The sequence below is a fragment of the Crocuta crocuta genome, unplaced genomic scaffold (assembly GCF_008692635.1).
Source record: "Crocuta crocuta isolate KB4526 unplaced genomic scaffold, BGI_CrCroc_1.0 scaffold189, whole genome shotgun sequence".
Classification (NCBI taxonomy): Eukaryota; Metazoa; Chordata; class Mammalia; order Carnivora; family Hyaenidae; genus Crocuta; species Crocuta crocuta.
This window is the reverse complement of record NW_027551564.1, coordinates 4,577,768-4,600,607: the sequence shown is the minus strand read 5'-3', so window position 1 is coordinate 4,600,607 and position 22,840 is coordinate 4,577,768. Positions and strand designations below refer to the sequence as shown.

Below are 22,840 nucleotides of genomic sequence, written 5' to 3'. Positions count from 1 at the left end.
GTAGGCAGGAACTGAGCCTCACCCAAACTGCTGACCCATAGGGTTGTCAGCCAACAGGAAACTGTTTTCATTCACTGAGTTTTAGGGTGGTTTGTTATGCAGGAAGATTTAGTTGTTAAAGGTGTGACACAATCTCACACTGTAATTGTGATTGTTTTTTTCTCCTTTTCCTTGCAGTTCTGTCAATTTTTACTTAATATTTTTAAGGGTATATTATATTCTAAACATAAATATATGTTTAGAAAACTGTTTTTGTAGAAACCTTTTTCATCCCTATTAATAATTTCATCTTAAAGCTTTTTTGTTTCTGATGTTAAAAGAGCTTTACCAACTTTCATGTCCCTACAGAGTATCATTTTCACTCTCTGCCAACTTATAGCAACGTTGTGAAGTAGGCAGATATTCTACATAATAATGTTGCCCTGTTTATCTGTCTTATACAGCACTATAACAGTATGTATCTTTCAGTTCATTGCTTCATGACAATAGTATTTAGTGAGAAATCAGTCACTAAGTATAGTGACGATGTTGCTCAAAAGCACTGAAATTTTATTCTTGCCTTTAGCTTATATAATCTGTGCATGAACTCATGCATATTATTATATGATCTGAAGGTGGTCCTACTCTTATATAAAAATATGGACAAATGAAAAAAAACCCAAAAGCTCACTTACTTGTTCTGCATTTTCTTTGTTTGTTTTATTTTCCTCATCCTCTTCTTCCTCTGGTTCCACTGGAGCAGGAGTCAATGATGCCACAAAATGCCATAGAATATCATGCAGAGAAGTCGTCTGGATGACGTTACACAGAAGCCAGTTGAAAGCCTGAATAAATGATGGTTAAATAAGTCAAAGATAAAAAGAAAACATGCAAGTAAAAACTGCAGGACTCTCCTTACTCAGAAACAAAGTACCTCCACTAAGTGTTTCAAGGAAAGATACTAAAAACATCTGACCTTCATTTCACTGAAAACACACTGGGCTTGAAATAGTCAATAAGTTTGGTCTTAATTAAAAACATAATAGGGAAGGGGCGCCTGGGTGGCTTAGTCGGTTAAGCGTCCGACTTTCGACTTTCGCTTAGGTCATGATCTCACGGTTCGTGGGTTCGAGCCCCGCGTCGGGCTCTGTGCTGACTGCCAGCTCGGAGCCTGGAGCCTGTTTCAGTCTGTGACTCCCTCTCTCTCTGACCCTCCCCTGCTCACGCTGTCACTCTCTCTCTCTCTCCTAGAAATAAATAAAACATTTAAAAAAAAAAAAACATAATAGGGAAAAGAATATCTATAAAATGTAATACAGAAAAATTTTTTCTAACCTCTTTTTATTTCAAACTTTCATCTTCATATTAATTTGATGAAGCACATTTTCCCCCAGCTTGTACTTAGGATAAACAGCTGGTTTCTCAAGCTCTACACAAGCTATTATTAACTTAAATATATTTATATTATTCCTATCAATCAAGTGGCAGATTCTTTGTTATAATGCTCATGACAAAGAAGAAAGATTTACTATATCTAAAAATACGACATCTAGTGATCCTATAATTTCCAGAGAAACAGACTCAGGAAAATTATTGTTAAATTTATAACTCAAAAGCCCTACTTTTTGTCCTTTTTCATGATTCTTCTAACTGAAATGACATCCTCATTACAAAAAGTTTTTTAAAAAAGACACTAATGGGTTTCAAGTAATAAGGCAGTACAAAAACAAATTTCTTGAGAGTGCTTAATTCTGGATCTCTAAATTCATTTATATTCATAAACTTAAGAGTTTAATTTTGAAAAAAAAAAAAAAGAGTTTAATTTTGATGTGAACATTTGATATTTTTGATTGACTAATGTCTCTTAATTTTTGGAAATTTCTGTTGGATAGAAAAGTAACATCACTAAATAGAATCCTCAAATGATTTGTTATGATCAAGGAATCAATAACCCCATTAATGTATTCATACCTCCATAGCAAAAACACGGCAAGCAGATTTCCTTAGGGCCTGTTTCATTGCTATTTCAAGACCTTCTAGATCATGATGTTGTATAACAAAAGCCAAAACTGGCCACTGGAAATTTCGTTCTCCTTTGGAAAGAGAGCTGTGGGCTGAGATTAGCCGGGAAAGCTCAGGAGATGGATGTCTCAAGAGAGAAGAACCAACTTCTATTTATTGGAAAAAAAGAAAAATTAACTTCCATAGGCAATACATGCAATTAACATATTTACAGTAATATTCAAGATAATAGTATCTAGCTAATTCATTATAGAATCTTTGAAGTTGCATATGACAGAAATCATAACCTCAAATTTTACTGAGGCTGAGAAAGATTAAATATCTTACTTTCCTAAAATCATACAGCTATTAAATTGTGGAGCTAAATTTTAAGTCAAGGGCTGAATCTAAAGTCCATGCTTTCTAAAATGCTCTAAAAGCTAAGTGATGTATTTTCCCCCTAAACGGAATATATAGAAAATACAGAATCATCTGTCTATAAGTATTAGACCAGACCTTCATTTTAGTTAAATGGGCTACCTGACAGATCATCACCATGTTATCCTTTTCTCTTGGGTTTCCTTTTTCTTGACACAGAATCAAGTAGCCCTAATTTGGGGCTGTTGATACCAACTAGTCCAGATTACCTAACTTTTTTACTATTAAGAGCTACTTATATCCCCAAATTATCTATTCAGAGAGGAACTAGCTGCAAGGGTTATATGTAAGCTTCTATTAGGAGTGAGAATATAAGTGTGAAAGTGTAAGTCACTGGAACTACTAGTTCACTGAAGCTTAGTAGAAGACCTCATGGTAGCAACATTTGGCTTATACACCTAACAAGTAAGATTTTAAAGGTCAATTTATTCTTGAATAATCACTGGATGTTCTCTAGGTGTGTTTTCCAACTGAAATGCAAAACTTAGAGAGGCACATTTATGGCTGTGTCACAGTAAAGAAATGTCAATCACAATTTAAAATTAATCCATTTCTGGGGCGCCTGGGTGGCTCACTCAGTTAAATCTGATCTTGACTCTTGATCTTGGCTCAGGTCATGATCTCACTGTTTGGTGTGTGAGTTTGAGCACTGCATCAGGCTCTGCACTGGCAGCATGGAGCCTGCTTGGGATTCTGTCTCTCCTTCTCTGTTCCCTTCCCTTTCTCATGCACTCGCATGTGCTCTCTCTCCAAATACATAAATAAACTTAAAAAAATTAATCCATTTCCTTTCAAAAACTAGATGTTAAAAAATATCTATAAATAAAATCATGTGGACCACTCAATCTTCCTTTTTATCTTTATACTTACCAGTGTCTCCACTGTTAACTCTTCTTCTAGGAATGGCTTTAACTCGTGCAGGTAAAATGGAGTGTTGTTTATCATATTCAGAAGCAACAACTGAGTATGATCTTTGGAAGACGGTTCTCTTTGCAAGATCAGTATCGGTTATGGGACTAGTTTCCAAACTGCAGACAGAACATGATGACACATAAAAACAGGAGAAAAAGTGAAACTATATTCAATTTATGACAGTGTAGTCAAATATATGAACCTGTATCTCATGTGGAAATATCATGTTGGAAAAACACAAATTCAAAGCCAACTTGAAAATTTCTCTTGAAATCACAATTTGATCTTTCCAAAAGCATTAACATTTTGATTGATTTCAGAACTGCATCTTAAAAGTTTTGGTTTTCTTAAATCTACTTTGCATTTTTACATGAAAAAGAAAAGACATTAAATGCTCTAAATCAGAATCAAAAGCACTGTGGTAGAAGTTATCTGTCATGATATTCAGGAAAACCAGGGAGATATAGTTGTAAGAGCACTGAATGGAAAGAAAATGGATCTGTACATACAGAAACCTAATAAAATGGAAAGTGAAAGAGTTCAATGTTCTCTCTGTACTTGAGTGCTCTATTAGGTTTCTCATTCTTGGGAAGTGGTGCCCAAAGCCTTTTCTACAACATGGTCATACTAAGTGCAACGAGAGGTAACAAACTGACTTTTGGCATAGAGCTATATTATACTGACGTTCTATAAGAATTCAAGGATTTTCACTCAGATTTAAGTAAACTAACAATTTTTCCATTTACAGCAGCATTAAAACATTTTTGAAGAGTTATTAATATGGTTATATAGTTCCCTTTACTGGGGCATTTCATAAAAAAAAGAGAAGTACTTTACTTTCTAAGACAATTTACAAGTTATTTTTTTTAATGTATTCCTTCTTCTCTTACTTCTTTCCAAATAGGAACATTTGTGCTTCCTGGGAGTTCTGCATTTCTTTTCTGTCATTCAAGCTAGGTTTGAATGCCTATGTCTGTCAGTAAAGCTTATACATTTTCTAGGAAGCAGCTAACTCCTGGATTGTTTTCTTCACACACCACCTCTCTAAGTGTATGTACATTCTCACTTGAACAGGATATAAATACTGTATATAACCTATGGGGGTAAATATGCCTGGATGTCAGCTTTGGCCACCGGGTCCCAGAATGACCAGAGAAAAGGGATATGTTCATTTCAATTCACTTTCTAAATGGTGTTACTATAAGATTCAAGACATCTGTCATGCTTTCAGAGGAAGTTTATCCCACAAATTGGAAAAAAAAATTGATATAGAACCTAAAAAAATGACTCATTCTTATAAAAATGATCATGTTTGTAAAAAAAAAAAATTCAAGCAACACAAGAAAACCAAAAGGAAGCAAAGATGATCACTAACAACCATGGCTACTTTGCATCAGATAATCCTCACTGTGGAGGGCTGTCTTGTGTACTGTAGGATGTTTACAACATTCATGACTTCTACACACGAGGATGCCTGTTGAACAAGATGACTTATGACAAGCAAAGATGTTCAGATGTCACCTGGGAGGCAACACCACCCCCTTACCCCTCACTAAGAACTACTGATTTCATGAAGTCATTATTCATTATTTTTAGTACCAGCTTGACTTTGTCAAGACTTTCTTAAAGAATAGCTCAAAAATGCCGTATTCCTCAATTACTATATGCTTAAAATGTCTCAACCTGGCTGAATATAAACACTTGAGTCACAGTTTCTTCTGTTTAAGAGTTTATGAAAATTATCCTTATGTGTACATAGTCTTTTTTTTTATTTATTTAAAAATTTTTTAAAATGTTTTTTATTTATTTCTGAGAGAGAGAGATAGAGACAGCATGAGCAAGGGAGGGTCAGAGAGAGAGAGGGAGATACAGAATCTGAAACAGGCTCCAGGCTCTGAGTTAGCTGTCAGCACAGAGCCTAACGCAGGGTTCAAACCCATGAACCATGACCTGAGCTGAAGTCAGCCCCTTAACCAAGTGAGCCACCCAGGCGCCCCAGTATATAGTCTTTTAAACATGCTTTTTATAACATGCATTTGATTCCTTTGATTAATCCACAATTTAGTTCTAAGATTCCCAAAATCTTTTATATTTCAGTTTGTCTGATTGATTGGGTAAAACTTCTAAGGTAGTATTGTCTTTCTTTTGAAGAAACAGACATTATTTCACTTTTTTTCATTCAAAGTTGTTATACAGAAGTCTGAATTCAGTCTAATTTTTCCTTTTGCAAGACGACTTTTTTTCATTTTTAAGTTTATTTATTTGAGAGAGACAGAGAGTGCGTGAGCAAGGAGGAACAGAGGGAGAGGGAGAATACCAAGCAGGTGCTGGCAATGCAGAGCCCAACGTGGTTTGAACCCACAAATGGTGAGATCATGACCAGCTGTAATTAAGAGTCAGACGCTTAACTGACTGAGCCACCCAGGTACCCCGCCATTCGAAGTTGTTATACAGGAGTCCAAATTCAGTCTAACTTTCTCTTTTACAAGATGACTTCTTTTTCTGTGCTAGTTACTTGAAAACTTCTTATGGCTCTTTTCTTGGAATTTCAATAACTTAAGCTATTTTTTTGTTTTTGGATCTAAGCTATTTCTTAGTTACCTGCTATAAAAATTTCCTTTTAGTCGAGAATTCAATACTTTATGATTTTGGGAATTTTTTTCTTACATTATAGCTTTAGATACATTTTCAATTTTATTGGTTGTTTTTCTACTTTAAAGATACCAGTTGGATTGTCCTATTTCCATACCTGTTATCTTCATTCTAACTGCTAGAATATCTTTGTACTTTTACTCTTCACTCACTGTAATTATCTCAAACTTCTCCTTTATGTTCATCATTCAATTTACTATTCTAAACTTTTTAAATTTAGTCTTATAATGGTGTTGATTTAGTCTTCAGTCTGTCCTCTTAGCTCTGTGATATCTCCTTTTTATTCATGCTGCTTTTTATCTCATTCTCCTATTGTTTCATTAAATTTATATCATTATCACATTTTTCAGGACTACAGAGTACTTGCGGAAATATTGTTTCCTTGAAAGGGTTTCCTTTCAGATTGGGTTCTTTATCTGACTTTCATTACATGCCATCTATTTTCCTTTTGGTAATATTTTAAAGTGGGCAGATCTGTCTAGGTCTTTTGTTTGTTCTGACAAAATATCAATGGATTTCCCTAGACTTCCTTTTCCACACTATCTGATACCTGTTTTGTTTTGTTTTTCTCTCCCAGAGATAACTTGAAGTTTTATCAAATCTTCTCTACCAAGAACCATTCAGCTGAGTTGTGTGTATCCCATTTCTGTGCAGCACTCCCTGGCACCTTGGATTGTTGCTTTACTTCATCATGGAGCTCTGGGAAATAGGATTCCCTAGATTTCCACTTTCTTCTGTGACCCTAGTAATGATATTAGGGGCTTCTCTGCTAGAGGAATTTACCTTGACTATGATATTCTATGATACATAAAATATTCTCTGATAGTCTAAGATACATGGAACCTTCATTTCATTGTCTTTACCTACAAGTTTACGCCACTTGATTTTGATCCTAAAGGGTAATAATAACCCAATGAATCACATTTATTATACTAGTCTCAAATGGTTTCTAACTCTTTAAAAAAATTGATCTCCTTTAGAGATACTTCATTACCTTTAAAGATAAAAAAGGTTATAGTGTACTCTTTGGGGAAAATTTCAAAAGCAGTTCAAAAAAACTCTGATGAATAATCCACACAGTTCGAGGGAAATGTTGCATGTATTTTCAGTGGAAAATACATCCATTTGGATATAGAAGTTCTATCGTGTGTATTAAAATATCTACTATATTAGTTTATAATCATAACCATATAGAATTAACACAGTTGCATATAAAGAAAATGTCTTCCTTTCCAATAAAAATGTGTTTGCAGTTTCTCATGACTGATATCTTGATGCTATCTGAAACTTAACCTTTGTCAGTTAGCCAACAAGCCACACTGATTTTTCCTATAAAACATTTCTTTTATCCATCATCTTTCCTCATAATCATTGCCAACATAATCCAACTTCACAGTTAGTGGAAATCTTTGACTAAATTTATGAACTTCTTAATTGGCACTATGAGACTGTCTTTGCATTTTTATCATGCGGTTCCCTCCTCCAAAAAGTTGCGGTGGTACCCGAATTCCCTCTGCATTCTATTTAGATGCTTCCAGTCAGTTTTCATGAGGGTCTTTACACTGTTGCTACCATAGCTAAGTGAGGGGGAGAATACTGTATGCATTAATCCAGTAAGTTCAAGATTTATTTTTGGTGCTACATCTCGCATGAAACCTTCTAAAAGCACTGCCTCAAAGTGACCTTTCTCTAGTCTGATTTACCACAGCTTTAAATGATATAATATCATATAATGGAACCTTTTACTTCATTTAGTTGATCTTTTCTTTCCACCTAGTCTGCCTCTGCTGTCAAGGACTATGCCTCATTCATGTATATATGCTTTTTCTTACTGCTCTAATAGTTAGTAGAGCTGACTCAATATCTGTCTTGAGATGGACAGATATAAAAAAGAACTTCTAAAGCGTTGTTTTCTAGTTCAGTCTTTCTCCCATCACCAAACACTGGCTATTCAACAGAGAGGAGAGAAGTGAAATACCTTGGTGGCATAGATTTCATATTGCTCTCTGGCTCTTCAAATACATTAGGACTTGCATCAGGGGTTACGGATATATATGGGGCAGGTACAGATGTTGAACGAAGATATCTCATTTCATCCTGGAATAGGTTGTCATCTTGATAGCCCACAAAGTTTTCGTGATGATGCCTGCATTAAATCAAACCCAATAACTTCAAGTATGATGGCACCATAGATATTTTTCATTTTTAATCTCTTTCATAAAGGAAAAGTAGCACATGTAATTCGATAAGGGTAAAGTATTAAAATATCATAGATATAAGTAGGAGAAATAAAAGTCAGACAATTTCATACATAAATATTCCAGGTGCCACAAACAGATCAAATCCAAAATTGAACTCATTTTCTTTCCTGTTGAGAACTTTCCATCTTCTAGTGTTTTGATGAATGATCTCACCAACTATTCAGGCGCCTAGGCCAAACTACCTTGGTGCTGTGGTAGGCCTAGTGCTCAACTGTGACCAGTCACTCATGCCTATGAATACTAGGGTTCCTCTCTGCTGACTCCATCATCGTTGCCTTTGCTTCAGCCTCATGTTTCCTGCACGGACTACTGAAATACAGTCAGTCACTTTTTGGTAAGAACATAGGTAAGAGTCAAATTTGAGAAAGATTAGACCCAAGAAACGTTTCACTGAGGGGTGGGTTGGGTTGTGGGTGTTCAAAATCCATAAATATGGTACAATGGCTTTTTTTTTTTTTTTTTTTTTTACATGTTTTACAATTTGATTCTTTCTTTTTCAAACTGGAACAGAGAGTTGTTAACCTAGTCTACTAAGTGGTCTCAGTGAAGCTCAAGTCTCAAATTCTCATTTTGTTTCCCATTCATTTTATTAAAATAGGAAGTAAAAGATTAAAAAAAATAGTATAATTCTGCTATAGAGAGGACAATATTGCCAAAATGGAACTGTTCGTTGGCAAACCATTCCTGCAGGCAATCTGTAGAAATCTTTATTCATCAGTTATTGAAAAAAACCCCTGAATCTGGCATATGAAAGGCTGTTTACAATGCCAGTATATAATGGATGGAAGTATAGGCCGCACAAACTCAAGTCCAGTCTAGGAAAATGGTATACAATAGGCTTCTCTCCACCTTCAGTTATGCCTTTCATGAAGTTTCCATGTTTGAAGCAGTGATATTCTAACTGCAAATGAGTTCATATATTTCCCTGTTTAATATTCCCTGCCTGTTTTTCTTGTCTATGGGATAAAATCCAACCTTAGTAAGGGCTACAGAGCCCCATGTTACCTGGTCTTAAGTAACTACTTCTACGGCATTTCATTAACCAGCCTCTGATCCCTTAAACGTGTAATGCTATTTCATGTGTGTCTTCACACATGTGCTTTACTCTGTGAGGAGTCACTGTCCTCCATCACCTACTTGATGGATTTCTATTTATCTCTTAAGACTGCTACAGTGTCAGATCCTTTGGGAGACCCTTCCAGATCTCCTTGGGAAGATTCAGGTATTCTCCATCTTTTATACTCTAACAGCATCCTCTGCATACATTTATTATAGTGCTCCTCACAAAACATTTTAAATGCTTCCTTTATACATAGGTCTGTCTTTCCCCAAGAGTGTGAGCACACGAAAATCAGGGTCTTCAAGGTCTACATCAAAGCTGATACCCGGCTAACTAACATTTAAATGCTAACAGAATAATTTAAAAATGAAAAATTTCGATAGCAAATAGTTTCTTTCCATTTTAACATTCCCAGCTAGTAATAGACTGAAGTCAGCTCACCAAAAAGAAAAAGACAGCTAAAGTCTTAGTTTCTAAGACATATTTTATATTAATAATACAAATTGATATAGAATATACCTTTTTTTTTTAAGTACTTACTACCTTAAAGTGTGTACCCTACCAGTCATATGCTGGTCAAGAGACTCTGAAAATAAATTCCTGGTAGTCTCTTTTTCAGAGCATGATATCAATCAACAATGACTATTAATCCCAGTTGATGAAAACAACAATCACCACCACCAAGTTACATTACCTAGCTAATGTCTGCAGGTAGAGACAAGGCATTTTAACAGGAAGATCCTCAGAAATGCCCTCTTTCACGCTGGGAAGCTGAGACTGAAACGGCTTTGCAGGATGGTAACACAGAATGCTGGGCTCCGCGGCACTGCTCAGAGACAGCAGGAACAGTGCATTCGCTTTAATCACTTGGTGAGCTTCCATGGTGGGTAGGGCACGGGGGGTCTTGACTTGCATTGGCTTCCTCCGGGACTGCTTGACCTGGCAAAGAAAAATGTGCTGTGATCTCTTCCTACTTACATTCAAATTTTCAATTTCTTAACCTAAATATTTTGAGTTTCTAATAAAAATCATTAAATCTTTATACAACTATTTTAAAATAATAAGTTATTACCAAAAATGACATTTACTTTAAGCTTTTCCTGAACTGCCTGAAACTTTTATTTCTAACACAAATAATTTCTTTCCTTGGGAAATCAAAAAAACCTAACTAGTAAAATCTAAATGTAATTATTTTATTAAAAAGAGTAAATAGTGTGTGTGCATATGTGTTCTGCAAAATTTTTAGTTGGGTGTGCTTCTAGCTTCCATGAGACCTACAGCATACATAAGGATTAAGAAAAAGAGGCGATAAAGAGTAGAAAAGGAAGAGGAAAAGGGAGAGTTCATAGACATAAAGGTGAAAAGGAAAAGCTATGTATATGTGTAGAGTAGTAGATAATTAGTAATAAAGAATTACATGGAAAGCAATTATGAATATGGCATATGTGCCACAGGTTATCCCAAGATGATAATTTATTTTTGAAATTAAAAATAGCTAACCTAGTACAAATGTTAAATTTTTAAATCATTACTATTTTAAGAGCTGATCTTTAATATCAACTACATAATTACTTGGCATAGTATGATGATTAAAAGGGATTTTTATAAGGTTTTCTTATCATTAAGAGTATTGTCAGAACCGAATAAAATATACCTTCTCCCTTGCAGCAGCCTGTTTTTCACGGAGGTATTTTTCTCTGCAGCGATCACAGACTAGATACCAAGTGCTCCCTCCTATGCCACCATCACCACAGTTACCAGCCCATCCTCCACAAAAATGCCCAATGCTATTGTAACCTTGTCCACCAGCATACCGGCCACAACCTTGAAACAAGAGCAAAATTAACACTTTAAATTCCTGTAACAATTTGACACTTACACATGAATGACAGATTCACCTTCTCAAAGTAAGCAAAATATTGAAGCAAGTATCTGACTTTTTTTTTTTTTTCAGGCTATTAACTGCATCAGAAAAATAGCATGGTTGGCCAAAAATGATCAATTAAATGATATCTAAAATAACTGGAGATACTCTATACCAGTAGATGAAAAGAAATTTAAGATGTGGGTACATTTAGGCTTCCTGACATATGCCAAAAAACTGGACAAAATAGATATAAAATATTCTTTAAGAATGATGTATTTTAAGGAACCTTGTATTTTAAAATACATTTCAGGTGTAATACATAGAAAGAAAAAAAGTTTAACCAAACTCCTAATAGGTGAATTTTGTATTACTCATCAATTGCTATAGAAATCCTTACCTTTATCTAAAATACAATCTTCTGATGTATTATTAAAATTTTTATTTTCTTAAAAATTTTTTTAGTGTTTTCATTTATTTTAGAGAGAATGAGGATGAGCAGGGGAGGGTGAGAGAGAGAGAGAGACAGACTCTGAAGACAGGCTCCAGGCTCTGAGTTAGCTGTCAGCACAGAGCCTGACGCAGGGCTCAAACCCACAAACCATGAGATCATGACCTGAGCCAAAGTCGGATGCTCAGCTGACTGAGCCACCCAGACGCCCCACCATCTGCTGATTTAATAGTTGAGATAATTTCTACAGGAAAATGCTCAAGGAAATCAGTATAATTTAATTTAATTTGCAATTTTTAATAGAAAAATAGTAAAATTTAAGAAGATCGAATACTGGGATATTTCCTATGGATAAGGACATGTCATTATTTCTTTTGTGTGAGACACTTTAATAACACCCTTTGGGTAACATATAAAGCATTTATTTAAAAAAAAATTTTTAAATGTTTTTTATTTATTTCTGAGAGAGAGAGACAGAGATAGCGTGAGCAGGGGAGGGTCAGAGAGAGAGGGAGAGACAGAATCTGAAACAGGCTCCAGGCTCTGCGCTAGCCGTCACCACAGAGCCTGATGCGGGGCTTGAACCCATGAACTGTGAGAACATGACCTGAGCTGAAGTCGGGTGCTTAATCAACTGAACTGTCCAGGTGCCCACATATAAAGCATTTAAAAAATAAAGTGTTTCTGAATGTGATACATTAAAATTTAATTGTACTAAATTACCACTTTACTACTAGAATTTCTTTAACTATTTTCCTCAAAACTGATATTGATAATGCACTTTAAAGTTTCTCTGTACTTTAACATAATTTATAAAGCAGTTCAAGTTAGAAGTGACTGAGTTCATTATTTTACGCAGAGTATGCATAATATATATTCAATAATACTGCTTACCTGGGTGAGCCTGTCGCATGTGATAGGTAACTGGGTATGGATGCGATTCTCCACACAGCTCACAGATCGTGTCTTTCTCTGGTCCTCCGACTGCCAGCTGGGCCATCTCACCAAACAAATTACCCCTGGGCCGGACTTCTGTTTTTTCCTTTTTCTTTTTGTCTTTTTTGGCCTTCTTATTCTCTTTTTCACACTCTTTCTTTTTAAGGACTGCACAAGAACCAGGACTTGGAAAAATCATATTCTGGGATGCTGCTTTGATAGTAGCCAAAGAGATGTCTTCCCAGAAAGCCACTAAATGTTGTAAAGTTAACGGAAGAGGAGATTTGGACTTCATTGGGTGGTGCATAGACATTTCGAAAGTGGCTTCGGTTTTCCCATCCTCACACTTTTCATGCAGAGGTGGTTCTTTCAGCATAGACAACACCTTATTTTTGTTGATACTACCCATTTTAGATATATCTGGTCCATGAGGTGCAATATTAAACATATTCAGTGCAGATGATATTTCCAATGAATGTCTATTTTTTAATTTGGTTTCCTTTTCTTCTGTAGGCTGTTGACTGTTTAAACTATTTCTTATAGGAGCATGTTCTTTGGAAAGTTCAGGATTAAATTTTAAGAAAGAAGAACATGCCATTGCATCGTGTACTATGCCTTCATGCCACAGGAAAGAGGCAAAGACGGCTCTGGCACACTCGGCCACAGAAGGAGACATGGCTTGCTTGGCTGGCTCTAGAGGTTTGGATCCATCCCCTTTGAAGAGAAAGCTGGATTTTTCCTTTTTGGGCCTGGTGTGCCTGTTAGCACATTTTCGACTTATTTTGGGGGATGCTCTCATTTCCTGTTCATCCTTCAATGGTGCCTTCCCTATGCTGAAATGAACTTTATTTGAACCTTCATCAACACTCTTAAATTCGCTACCTTCATCACAGGTGCTATCTGTTAGACTATTTGTTTTTAAAGTACTTGAAGTGCAGACTTCGACCACCTCACTGTGAAGGTTTTCTTGTACCACATGGGGAGAAGGGGCTCTATTTTCAGATCCTGGGGAATCTTTAGAATCCTTTGGTACTGGTTTTGGTTTTGGTGATGTTGATCGTCCCCTTAATGGTTCTGTGAGGGGCATTTTCTTCTTGCGTAGAGTGTCTGGGTCAAGTGTGTAAGAGTCTGATTTGGAACGTTCCCGAGGAGGATCAAGTTTAGTCTTAACAGGAGCAGTGGTTTTTTGAGGTAGATTTTTATCATGTGGTGAGGAGGAGCGTGGAGAACTAGCACCAGATGGGCTAGCCCTATTGGGTGGGAGAGTCTTTGGCTTAGGAGATGATGACCGAGAACCTGGTCCTGGGGATTCAGCTCTAAAGCCAGAAGACATCCTCCCATCAGATTTTAGTGTCTGCAAGGTATTATGGTTTGGAGACAAGGACCTGCTATGAGAGTCTGACCTCAACTTTGCAGCATCAGATTTCAACATAAGGGATTCACTAGCTGATAAGCCTTCTGTATTCCTTGGCTTCTTCTGATCAGCAGTAGTCCGGCTCATACGTCCATCAGGTTTAAGTGATCTGCTGTGTTTGGAGGACAGTTCTGATTTTCCTGATGTAGAGACTGGTCTAGAAGATGTTGAGATAGTTCCTCGGTCACCTGTATGGTCCATTTCATAGTGAAACTTGTTAATAAGATTATAACTTACAATTTAGCCACTAGACACTGAAATAAAAGCATAGCTAAAAAATTTATGCCGTCATGGACAAAAATACTTGAGGAATAAAGGACAAAAGGGAAAATGTTTCTAATAAAATTTCTATTGCATCATTATACAATCATTTCCACTAAAAACTATATTCATGGATGCACAACAGGCTGAATAAATAAAACCTATATTTCAGTATGAATTATCCATGATTTCTGAATCTCAGCCCTAGTACAATAATTCAAATTTAAATTCAGGGACAGACTATAAAGAAAAAAACAACTATTGTTTTAGAATAAGAAATTATGAAAACATATGTATTTTTAAATATAAAGTAGTCAAGCTAAATTTTCAGTAAAGTCCTATCTCACATCCTTATTAGGGTGATAGTATAGGTCTTACTGAATTAGGAAACTGAATTCATATATAGATACATTTATTATTTTCAAGTACACAAATACAATTAGGCTAATAATGAGCTCCTTGGAAAGCCCTCCAATGATTGGATTAGAACTTATAATACATGAATGCCTGAAACTTCTTATTTAATTACATATAGTTCAGGCAGTGTATTGTTTATAAATAGATTATATTCTAAAAGTTTATTAGCTCATTAAGCTTAGCTGGTTAGATCAGAACTTACGTTCTCTTGGAAAAAGAGAAATAGGAGGATCCTCAGAATTAGTAGTACAAGTCTGAATCATGGGGCCTTGAAACAAGGAGTCAGGAAAACAGGAAAAAATAAAACCGGATAAAAAAATTTCCCTCTTTCCTAGGCAAAGCACTAGCTATTTCTATAGGACACCATTTGTTTCTGGTATCTTAGCCTTCATGCAATGTGTCTCCTTTCTCATACTTTCCTTTGAGGCATTAGAGCCAGGTTGTCTTTGTCACAAGTAGTCACCCTAATTTACTTTTCTTCCCTGAAGTAGAAACTTCTACCTTTAATGCACGTAATATCAATTAGTTGTAAGAAGAAGAAAAGCAATCTGATTAAAGTGATTCAAGTGGTATTGAAAACTGAAAATCCATAAACCTTTCTATAAGTATTATTATTTTTTGAAAAAGGGTCCCTAGTAAATTGAGATGGTTCTCTTAACTGGTTATATTGTAGGTATTTCTCTCCCTCTCTTTATCTCTTTTGAGAAAGGGATGCAAGCAAATTTGGATATGCAGGGAAATGTTTTTGGCTGGCCTGTGTGTGTGTGTGTGTGTGTGTGTGTGTGTGTGCGCGCGTGTGCGTGCACGTGTTTAAGTGCACACATGCATTTCTAGTATAGGTCAAGGCAGTATTGCCACACAATCTGCCCTCCTGATGGAAGGTCCATAAGGACTGGTATTTTGTCTGTTATTCTTCACTGATACAATGTTAAGAATAGGTCCTGGAATTTAGTATGTACTCGATAAGTACTTTTTTCTTCTGCTATTCCCAAATTTCAGATTCTCTGAAAATCCACTTTTTGCAATTGTGACTCCCAAGACCACAGGGCAAAGGTAACTAGCCACTGTGGTGTGAGGATCAGGTGCTTACAAGTCAAGTAATTCTGTAGTAGTAAGACCATGAAGTGTGGCAAACAGCCTAGCTAGGGTATATAAATGAACTGAATACTTAGTTTAACAGCAACATGCTAGTGTTCAGAATAATTATTCTCATTCTTTGGATGAATAAAAATAACTATACTAAATATAAGGCTCCTCAGTTTCTACAGTTCCTTATTATTCCATCATGAATTTCATTTGTCATATATAGTATATATTCTTTTTATAAAAGCAGTATAAAGTGACTGGGCTAATTTGAGGGAAAAGTCATGGGAAAAAAATCACAATACAGAAAAAAGTTCTAGATGCTGATATGGTCTTAGGATAGCACAGATAAAAAGGTATAACAATCCTGATAAATAAGTGCTCTCAAACTGTGCAAAAGTAGTTTAACAAACTGCTGCTCATCTTATTGATCTAGTAATAGATCTACAGAGTGAGTTTTATAAACAAACATACTGTATTTTACTGTGTTTGGTAGAATTACACACGAGTCTAGTCCTTTCCACTAATTTTTAATATGTGATGTTTTGATTACTATATATATATATATATATATAGTATAACATATATAATAACATATATATATATGTTATTAACCTGACAGCTGGAAGTGCTTTCATCATGACATTTATTTCAGAAGCTGAACCATAAGAAACAGTAAATCTAGACATAAGTAGTAAATCTTTTATATTTGCCAGCCCTCTAAGAGATCAATTCAAGAACTGAAAGAGGCTTGCTTCTGAAATCAATGGCGTGCAATTTCTCATAGAGCAAAATCTCTCTGTGGTTGGCTGAACAATGGAATCTTATGAATACCAAGAACACCACTTGTCATACATTGGCAAAAACCGTCTGTTATATAGAGAGGGTTAGACAGTACAGGCACCTGTATTCTCCATCTCTATGCCTCTAGTGGTGGTGAATATTAAGATCTCTAAGTGGCGATATCTGAATACATTTTGGGAGTCCAAGTGCATAAATAATGCAGAATTATTTCTTTCTGAACTGTTAATTGCCAAATTATAACTAAATCCTCTTGAAAAAGTTACTTTTTCAAAATATATTTCATATATTGTTTAAATAAAATATCAGCTTTGTTAAGTGCATAAACATTAAGTTTAAAACATTTTGGATCACTGGGTTCTATTCCTAAAACCAATACTGTAACTGTACATTAACTAACTTGAATTTAAATAAATACATTTTAAAAAATAAATTAAAAAAACAGAAAACATTTTGAAGCATGTTGTATTTCTAAAAATTGTCATTTTGTGGCTGCTTGAAAGATCAATAAATATAAACAAATCTAAAAATCTTTAGAACACACATAACTTTCACATTCATCACTTAATTTAGTTTAATGACTGTAGTTATCATATGTAACTTTAAGTGATAATAGGCCAAAATTGTCTAACCTCAATGGAAATCTGTAGAAAAAATATTACAGGACAGGACAGAAATTTAGCATATTCAAACAAATTAGTAAACATGTTAGGTGTTACATATTTACTCATTAATGACCTTTCTAATTTTTTCATGCCCAAATCATAAATCATCAGGTTATATGTTACCATACTATAACTAACATACCATAATATAATGCTATAGTGTGCTATGCCATAATATATATCAGGTTTGACAACACTAAATACTGTAGAGATCAGGTTCCATAATCCTATTTATTATCCTATAAGAATACATAACATCACTATCAACTGTACTAAGGAGAGACATAAAAATATTTTACCCATTTCTAAGAAAAAGGAAAATTACTTGAAAATCTTATGCAATACATTAACCACTGGTGCAAAAAACAACTTGATAAAATTTTCTTAAAACACAGAATATTAAATTTAATTAAATATTACTTTGAGACAAAGATATGAGTAGGAACCTATAGTTTTATAATAAACCAAAAGCATATTTTTAAACTGTCTGAAATTTTATTAACTGTCATAGTAACTAAGAAAATACTATAAGGAAAAGTCCATGCCAGACAGGACAGGTAGGTTTATATCCATGTATCTATATATGTATATACCTGTCCTTATAACTAAGTTAAACTAAAAAAACTTCAACTTAATTATCAAAGTGTTTTGCATAAAAAACTTAAACAGGAAAATGATTTTAACATTCCATAACAGTAAAATGGGTTTAAGACTAACCTGTCACATAAGATAACTATGTTCTTGCAGATCACAATGTGCTTTATGCCTTATAGGTATATAACATCGTGTTCTGATAATGACTTTACAACTCCCCAAATCAGGCATTTCTTTCTATATACCTATTTTATTTTTTAAGATCTTATATGGGTTTGAAATAAAAATAATATTTAACCTACAGATATAATAAACATGCACAACAATTAGGGTAATTAATACTATAATATTGAATAGATACAATATAAATTACCCCAAAATATCAAATTTTAAATAAAATTATAAACTTTAATCTTAAAAAATGGAATGGGATGGAAATGACTGAGGTGAACTAATAAAGCTTCTTTATTGAAACCTCCTGTGTTCATTACGAATGGCCCATCAGTGAATGCACGCATACCCACCCTTGAGTTTGTGAGACAGAGATGAGAGAGCAGAGGCAGGCCCAGCTACACCATAATTTTTGTAAATGCGCTCACGAGAAGCAAGGTTGTGAGATGGAGATTCTATAGTGGAAAACATTGGCAAAGAAGCAGCACAGATTCAATGGAAAAAAAATTCAGCAGAGAACACAAGCAGAAACAAAGCATTTCAAATGGTATGCACAATCACCTTATTAAAAAGTTTATATTTTGCTAAATTTTTCAACAGGTTTATATTTCTCTAAAATTAAAACTGAAAACAAAGGTCAAACTGATTTAAATGAATAAACATAGATCAAAATACGTTAAAAGTTAAGTAAGGCTCATTGCTCTCATGAATCAAATTTGAACATTTCTTTTTAGACTAATATTTTTTTAACTCCGTTTTCTTTGTGCTCATTTACTTATAAATAAGAGTTTATAAGTAAATTTTTTTCTTTTGTAAATAGTATATTTTGTAAAAATACAGAAATATTACTTACAGTTTAGCATAGCTACTGTCACCTGGTTTTCTGTATGGACACATGATTATGATTTTTCCAGTATGTATGGAAACAATATAGGGTTGACTACTTTTCTGAGTCCACCTTCAGTGGGCAATGTTAGTGCTACTCCTTATATTTAATGTTTGTTCTTTACAGCTTATTACTAAGACACCAAATTTTGCTTTATAAAAAGCTTTGCAACATAAATAAAGCAAAGAAAACTTACAAGTCACTGAAAAATGCTAGACACATTAATGATTTTACCATGCAGAAAATGAAGTACTTAAAAATTATTTATTTTTTTCCAAATAATTAATAGAACCTCTAAATTATAGTCTTTTCAAAGTTTTATGCTAAAAAAGTGCTGTATCTAAAACTGAAAAACATTCATTTTATTTAAAAATTTAACTCATGGTGATTAAAATAAATCAGCTGATCTGCAATCAAATAGTAAGGAGATAGATTTCTTGTTACTGAAATAAAAAACTGGATAAGGATACACTTTGTTCAAAACAGGAGATAGATTTCTTGTTACTGAAATAAAAAACTGGATAAGGATACACTTTGTTCAAAACAGGAAAAGTAATAGTTGACTGATTCATTACTGTGGCCAAGATTAAAGATGGACTACTCAAAAACCAAGAGGTCCCTCCATGCAAGGTACGGAGTATGTATTACATGTCAGATATTGTTCTGGAACTTGAAGATAAAAGGATAAACAGATATCAAGTCAATGCTCTCATGAAACGTATCTTCAGGTAAAAGGAGAGACAACGAGCAAATATATACTACGTCAAGTGGTGATGAGCTCGGGAGCCACAAGCATGCAGATGCTGAGTGACATTCCATGCCTGGAGAGGAACAGTTAGGGACTGGAGTCCAGAAGAGACAAAGCCCTGAGATATTACTAGGAAGACAGAACAGAGTAGGATGCAGAGAGGAGAAATGAATAGTCAACGAGGTAGGAAATATCCAGCAGAAGGTATTTCAGGGAAAAAAAGAGATGAACTCTGTCAACACATTGCTGATACAGCAATAAAATGAGATCTGCAAACTGAAGACTGAACTTAGCAAAACAAAAGAGACTAATTTCTGTGAATAAGGACAACTGCAAGGACCCCTTGCAGTGGGTTCAAGAGAGAAAAGGTAGGAATGCATGGAGAGATGTGACATATATGCCCTCAAATCATCTTCATCTAAATTTTAAAAAATATTAAATTTTTAATGTTTTTGAGCAAACTTCTTTTTGAAATCTATAAAACCCCAAAGGTACCGGGTGCTGCAAAAGGAATTCTCATGCTCTTTAAATCTCACATACTACCAAGTCTGCAACTCTCACTGAAAATATCAGTTAGGAGGGTATTTTTCCATTGGAGAATTAATTCAAGGGGAATTCAACCTGCGAATGTAAGGATACAGCCTCGTGGCTTGCTTGCTAACATCTGTGAAGACAGGGTTTAGCAGGAGGACATAGGAGCAGAAATCAGGATACTGTCATAATTAGAAGCACCCATAAACATAAAGGTGAAAAATAAGGATATTTGTATTTAAGGACAAAATCCTGGGAAAGGTTTTGAAGCCAGAACAGCTTTGAAGTCTTTAAACTATGTTACAAAGCCTATATAAAGATTGAAATCCTAACATTTTTTGAAAGTCTAAAAAAGGTTGTTAAACACCTAAAGAAATAAAGCTGGGACCACAGACACTTGTTCAATGCATGTAATTTTTACAAAAGTTGCTCATATTTGAACGTAGTTTGACACAGTTAACTTTTTAAAAGATTTATGTTTTTCAATTCAAAAAGAGAAGCAATCCTTAAAACACACATTGATATCTATGCACAAAAGAAAAAAAGTTGATCAACTTTCAGGCAATTTGTTGGAAGCTAGATAATCATGTTCTTTTTAAAAGCTCATTTTATAGGCAAAACAACCTATTATCAAATTCACCTCTGGAATTTTGATTCTTTTTGGTACAACATATAGCTCACTAAAGAGTATATTAGCAACATAAAAAACAAGATTTCTCTTCAGTACTCATTGAAGTCAATGTTGTCTGTTTGGCATAAAATATCCCCTTATTAACAAGAGGGTTCTTCTACATGTGTCATTTATTCTTTGTCTTCTTTGTTTTGGATCCCAACTATTAAGTTCCCTGGAGTATTTAATTCATTTTCTGAACATAGCAACTTTGAGTCCACTGTCAATTGTATTTTAAAAAATTACTCCTTAGATACTGATAGTAAAAATAAAAAAGTATAATTTTAATTTTTAATAAAGAAAGCACTCTCATTTCAGTTTAACAAGGACAAACTGTGGTTCTGCTGTGAATATGAGAAACCTGACCTTGCTCCTGGGAACATAAACTGGGATAATCAAGGCATAGGTCACCATCTGGTGGCAGTACACAGAACTGCAGTTCTGGATTTAAAAAGGGGATATATTCTTTTTTTTTAATGTTTATTTCTGAAAAAGAAAGTGACAGAGTGCAAGCAGAGGAGGGGCAGAGAGAGAGAGGGAAACACAGAATCTGAAGCAGGTTCTTGGCTCTGAGCTATCAGCACAGGGCCCGACGCGTGGCTCAAACTCACAAATTGTGAGATCAGGACCTGAGCCAAAGTTGGATGCTTAACCGACTGAGCTACCCAGGTGCCCCCATATATTCTTTTTCAATGTTAAGTAAACAATTAAGCAATGATCAGAAATACTAAACAGAATATTAGAAACGGCACTAGAAATACATTATATCCAGGAGGGCAGGTGTCTAATCACATCACCCATGTCACTATTCCTGATACTCAGACAGGGGAAGTAATAGTGATGGAGTTTTTTCCACAGAACATACCACAGGAGGCTACAAATAACTGGCAGAAATGAATGTCAGGATCTATTTTTGCTTTTCAGGTCTTCTAGCTCTCAGTCTTAAGAAGGCAATACAGCAGTTATAGATTTTATAGTCCTAGTAAAATTAATAAATGCAATCTTAACATTGATATTTGAAAAAATTTGAGAAAGTTTTATAAATAAATCTATGAAAATGCTCAAAATTCACTGTGTTCTGTCCATGCTTATACATATCTACATTTATATGTGTATATATATATTTTTAACATATAAGAAAGAAATCAAATTCTATAGATCACTCCCAAGCAATGATTATAAAATTTCACTGAGTTTATGGAAGAATGGCAGGGACAGTGTTCGCGACCTTCTTCACCTCATTTATATCTCAGTAACTGTACCTCTGAATACTATTCTGAATAGAATATCAGATATTTTTGATAGTAGATGCCTATAATAGGCATCAAGTGGTTAAGCCTAACTTGGTATTTGGCAATTATTTAGTTTAAAAATACCTAATCTTAAAAATAAAAAAAAAAAACCCTACTATTGGTTCTTGAGACAATATATAAACAATCAACAAGGTCAAAGGATGTTAGTAACTGAGCAAAATGCAGATAAACAAATAAGTGTAATTAAGTATAATTATTATTCCCACATCTGTCTACTAATATTTTGGGGAGTTTAAAATAAAGTGAGAGTAATTATTACATACTCTTAGCTAGCAGCTGTCTGTACTGACAGCTTTAGATACAATGTCACTGCATAATCAGTATATCCAGAATCCTAGTACATATATCAGAAGAAAAGTGGAATTATGTGAGTGTCATAGGAGCTTAAGAAATGGAATAGGAAATAAAATTTATTCACATAAATGTTAGTATACTAAATGAATTATAAAATAATGAAAGCTGGAATAAAATTTCCAAGTGAAGGATAAAACAGAAATAAGCTTTCCACTAGTATATAACATTAACCTATGTGATAGGAAAGTCAAAAGGAAGATGATGAAAATCTGTTAAGGCGGATAACCCCAAACACAGTATGTCTCTAGATGACTTCTAGACATAACTGCACCTGCATAAAACATACTCAGAGCATTATTACTGAATACATAGTAAATTCCAAGTAACTACGGTTAAGGAATATATAACATGAAGGAAAAGCATATCATTTCAGTTTGT

At 34.5% G+C, this 22,840-nt stretch overlaps 1 protein-coding gene across 4 annotated transcripts in view; it reads right to left on the bottom strand.

Annotated features, from left to right (window-relative positions):
- Positions 1 to 22,840, bottom strand: part of MYCBP2 (MYC binding protein 2) — a 269,414-nt gene that overhangs the window by 35,281 nt on the left and 211,293 nt on the right. For all 4 annotated transcript variants that reach the window (XM_077750063.1, XM_077750062.1, XM_077750060.1 and 1 more), the window contains 7 exons: positions 12,513 to 14,156; positions 10,958 to 11,127; positions 9,998 to 10,242; positions 7,961 to 8,128; positions 3,289 to 3,446; positions 1,951 to 2,150; positions 675 to 824 (listed from right to left, as the gene is read on the bottom strand). In XM_077750063.1, coding sequence (XP_077606189.1) covers positions 675 to 824; positions 1,951 to 2,150; positions 3,289 to 3,446; positions 7,961 to 8,128; positions 9,998 to 10,242; positions 10,958 to 11,127; positions 12,513 to 14,156 — 2,735 coding nt within the window. The remainder of the gene's footprint in view (positions 1 to 674; positions 825 to 1,950; positions 2,151 to 3,288; positions 3,447 to 7,960; positions 8,129 to 9,997; positions 10,243 to 10,957; positions 11,128 to 12,512; positions 14,157 to 22,840) is intronic.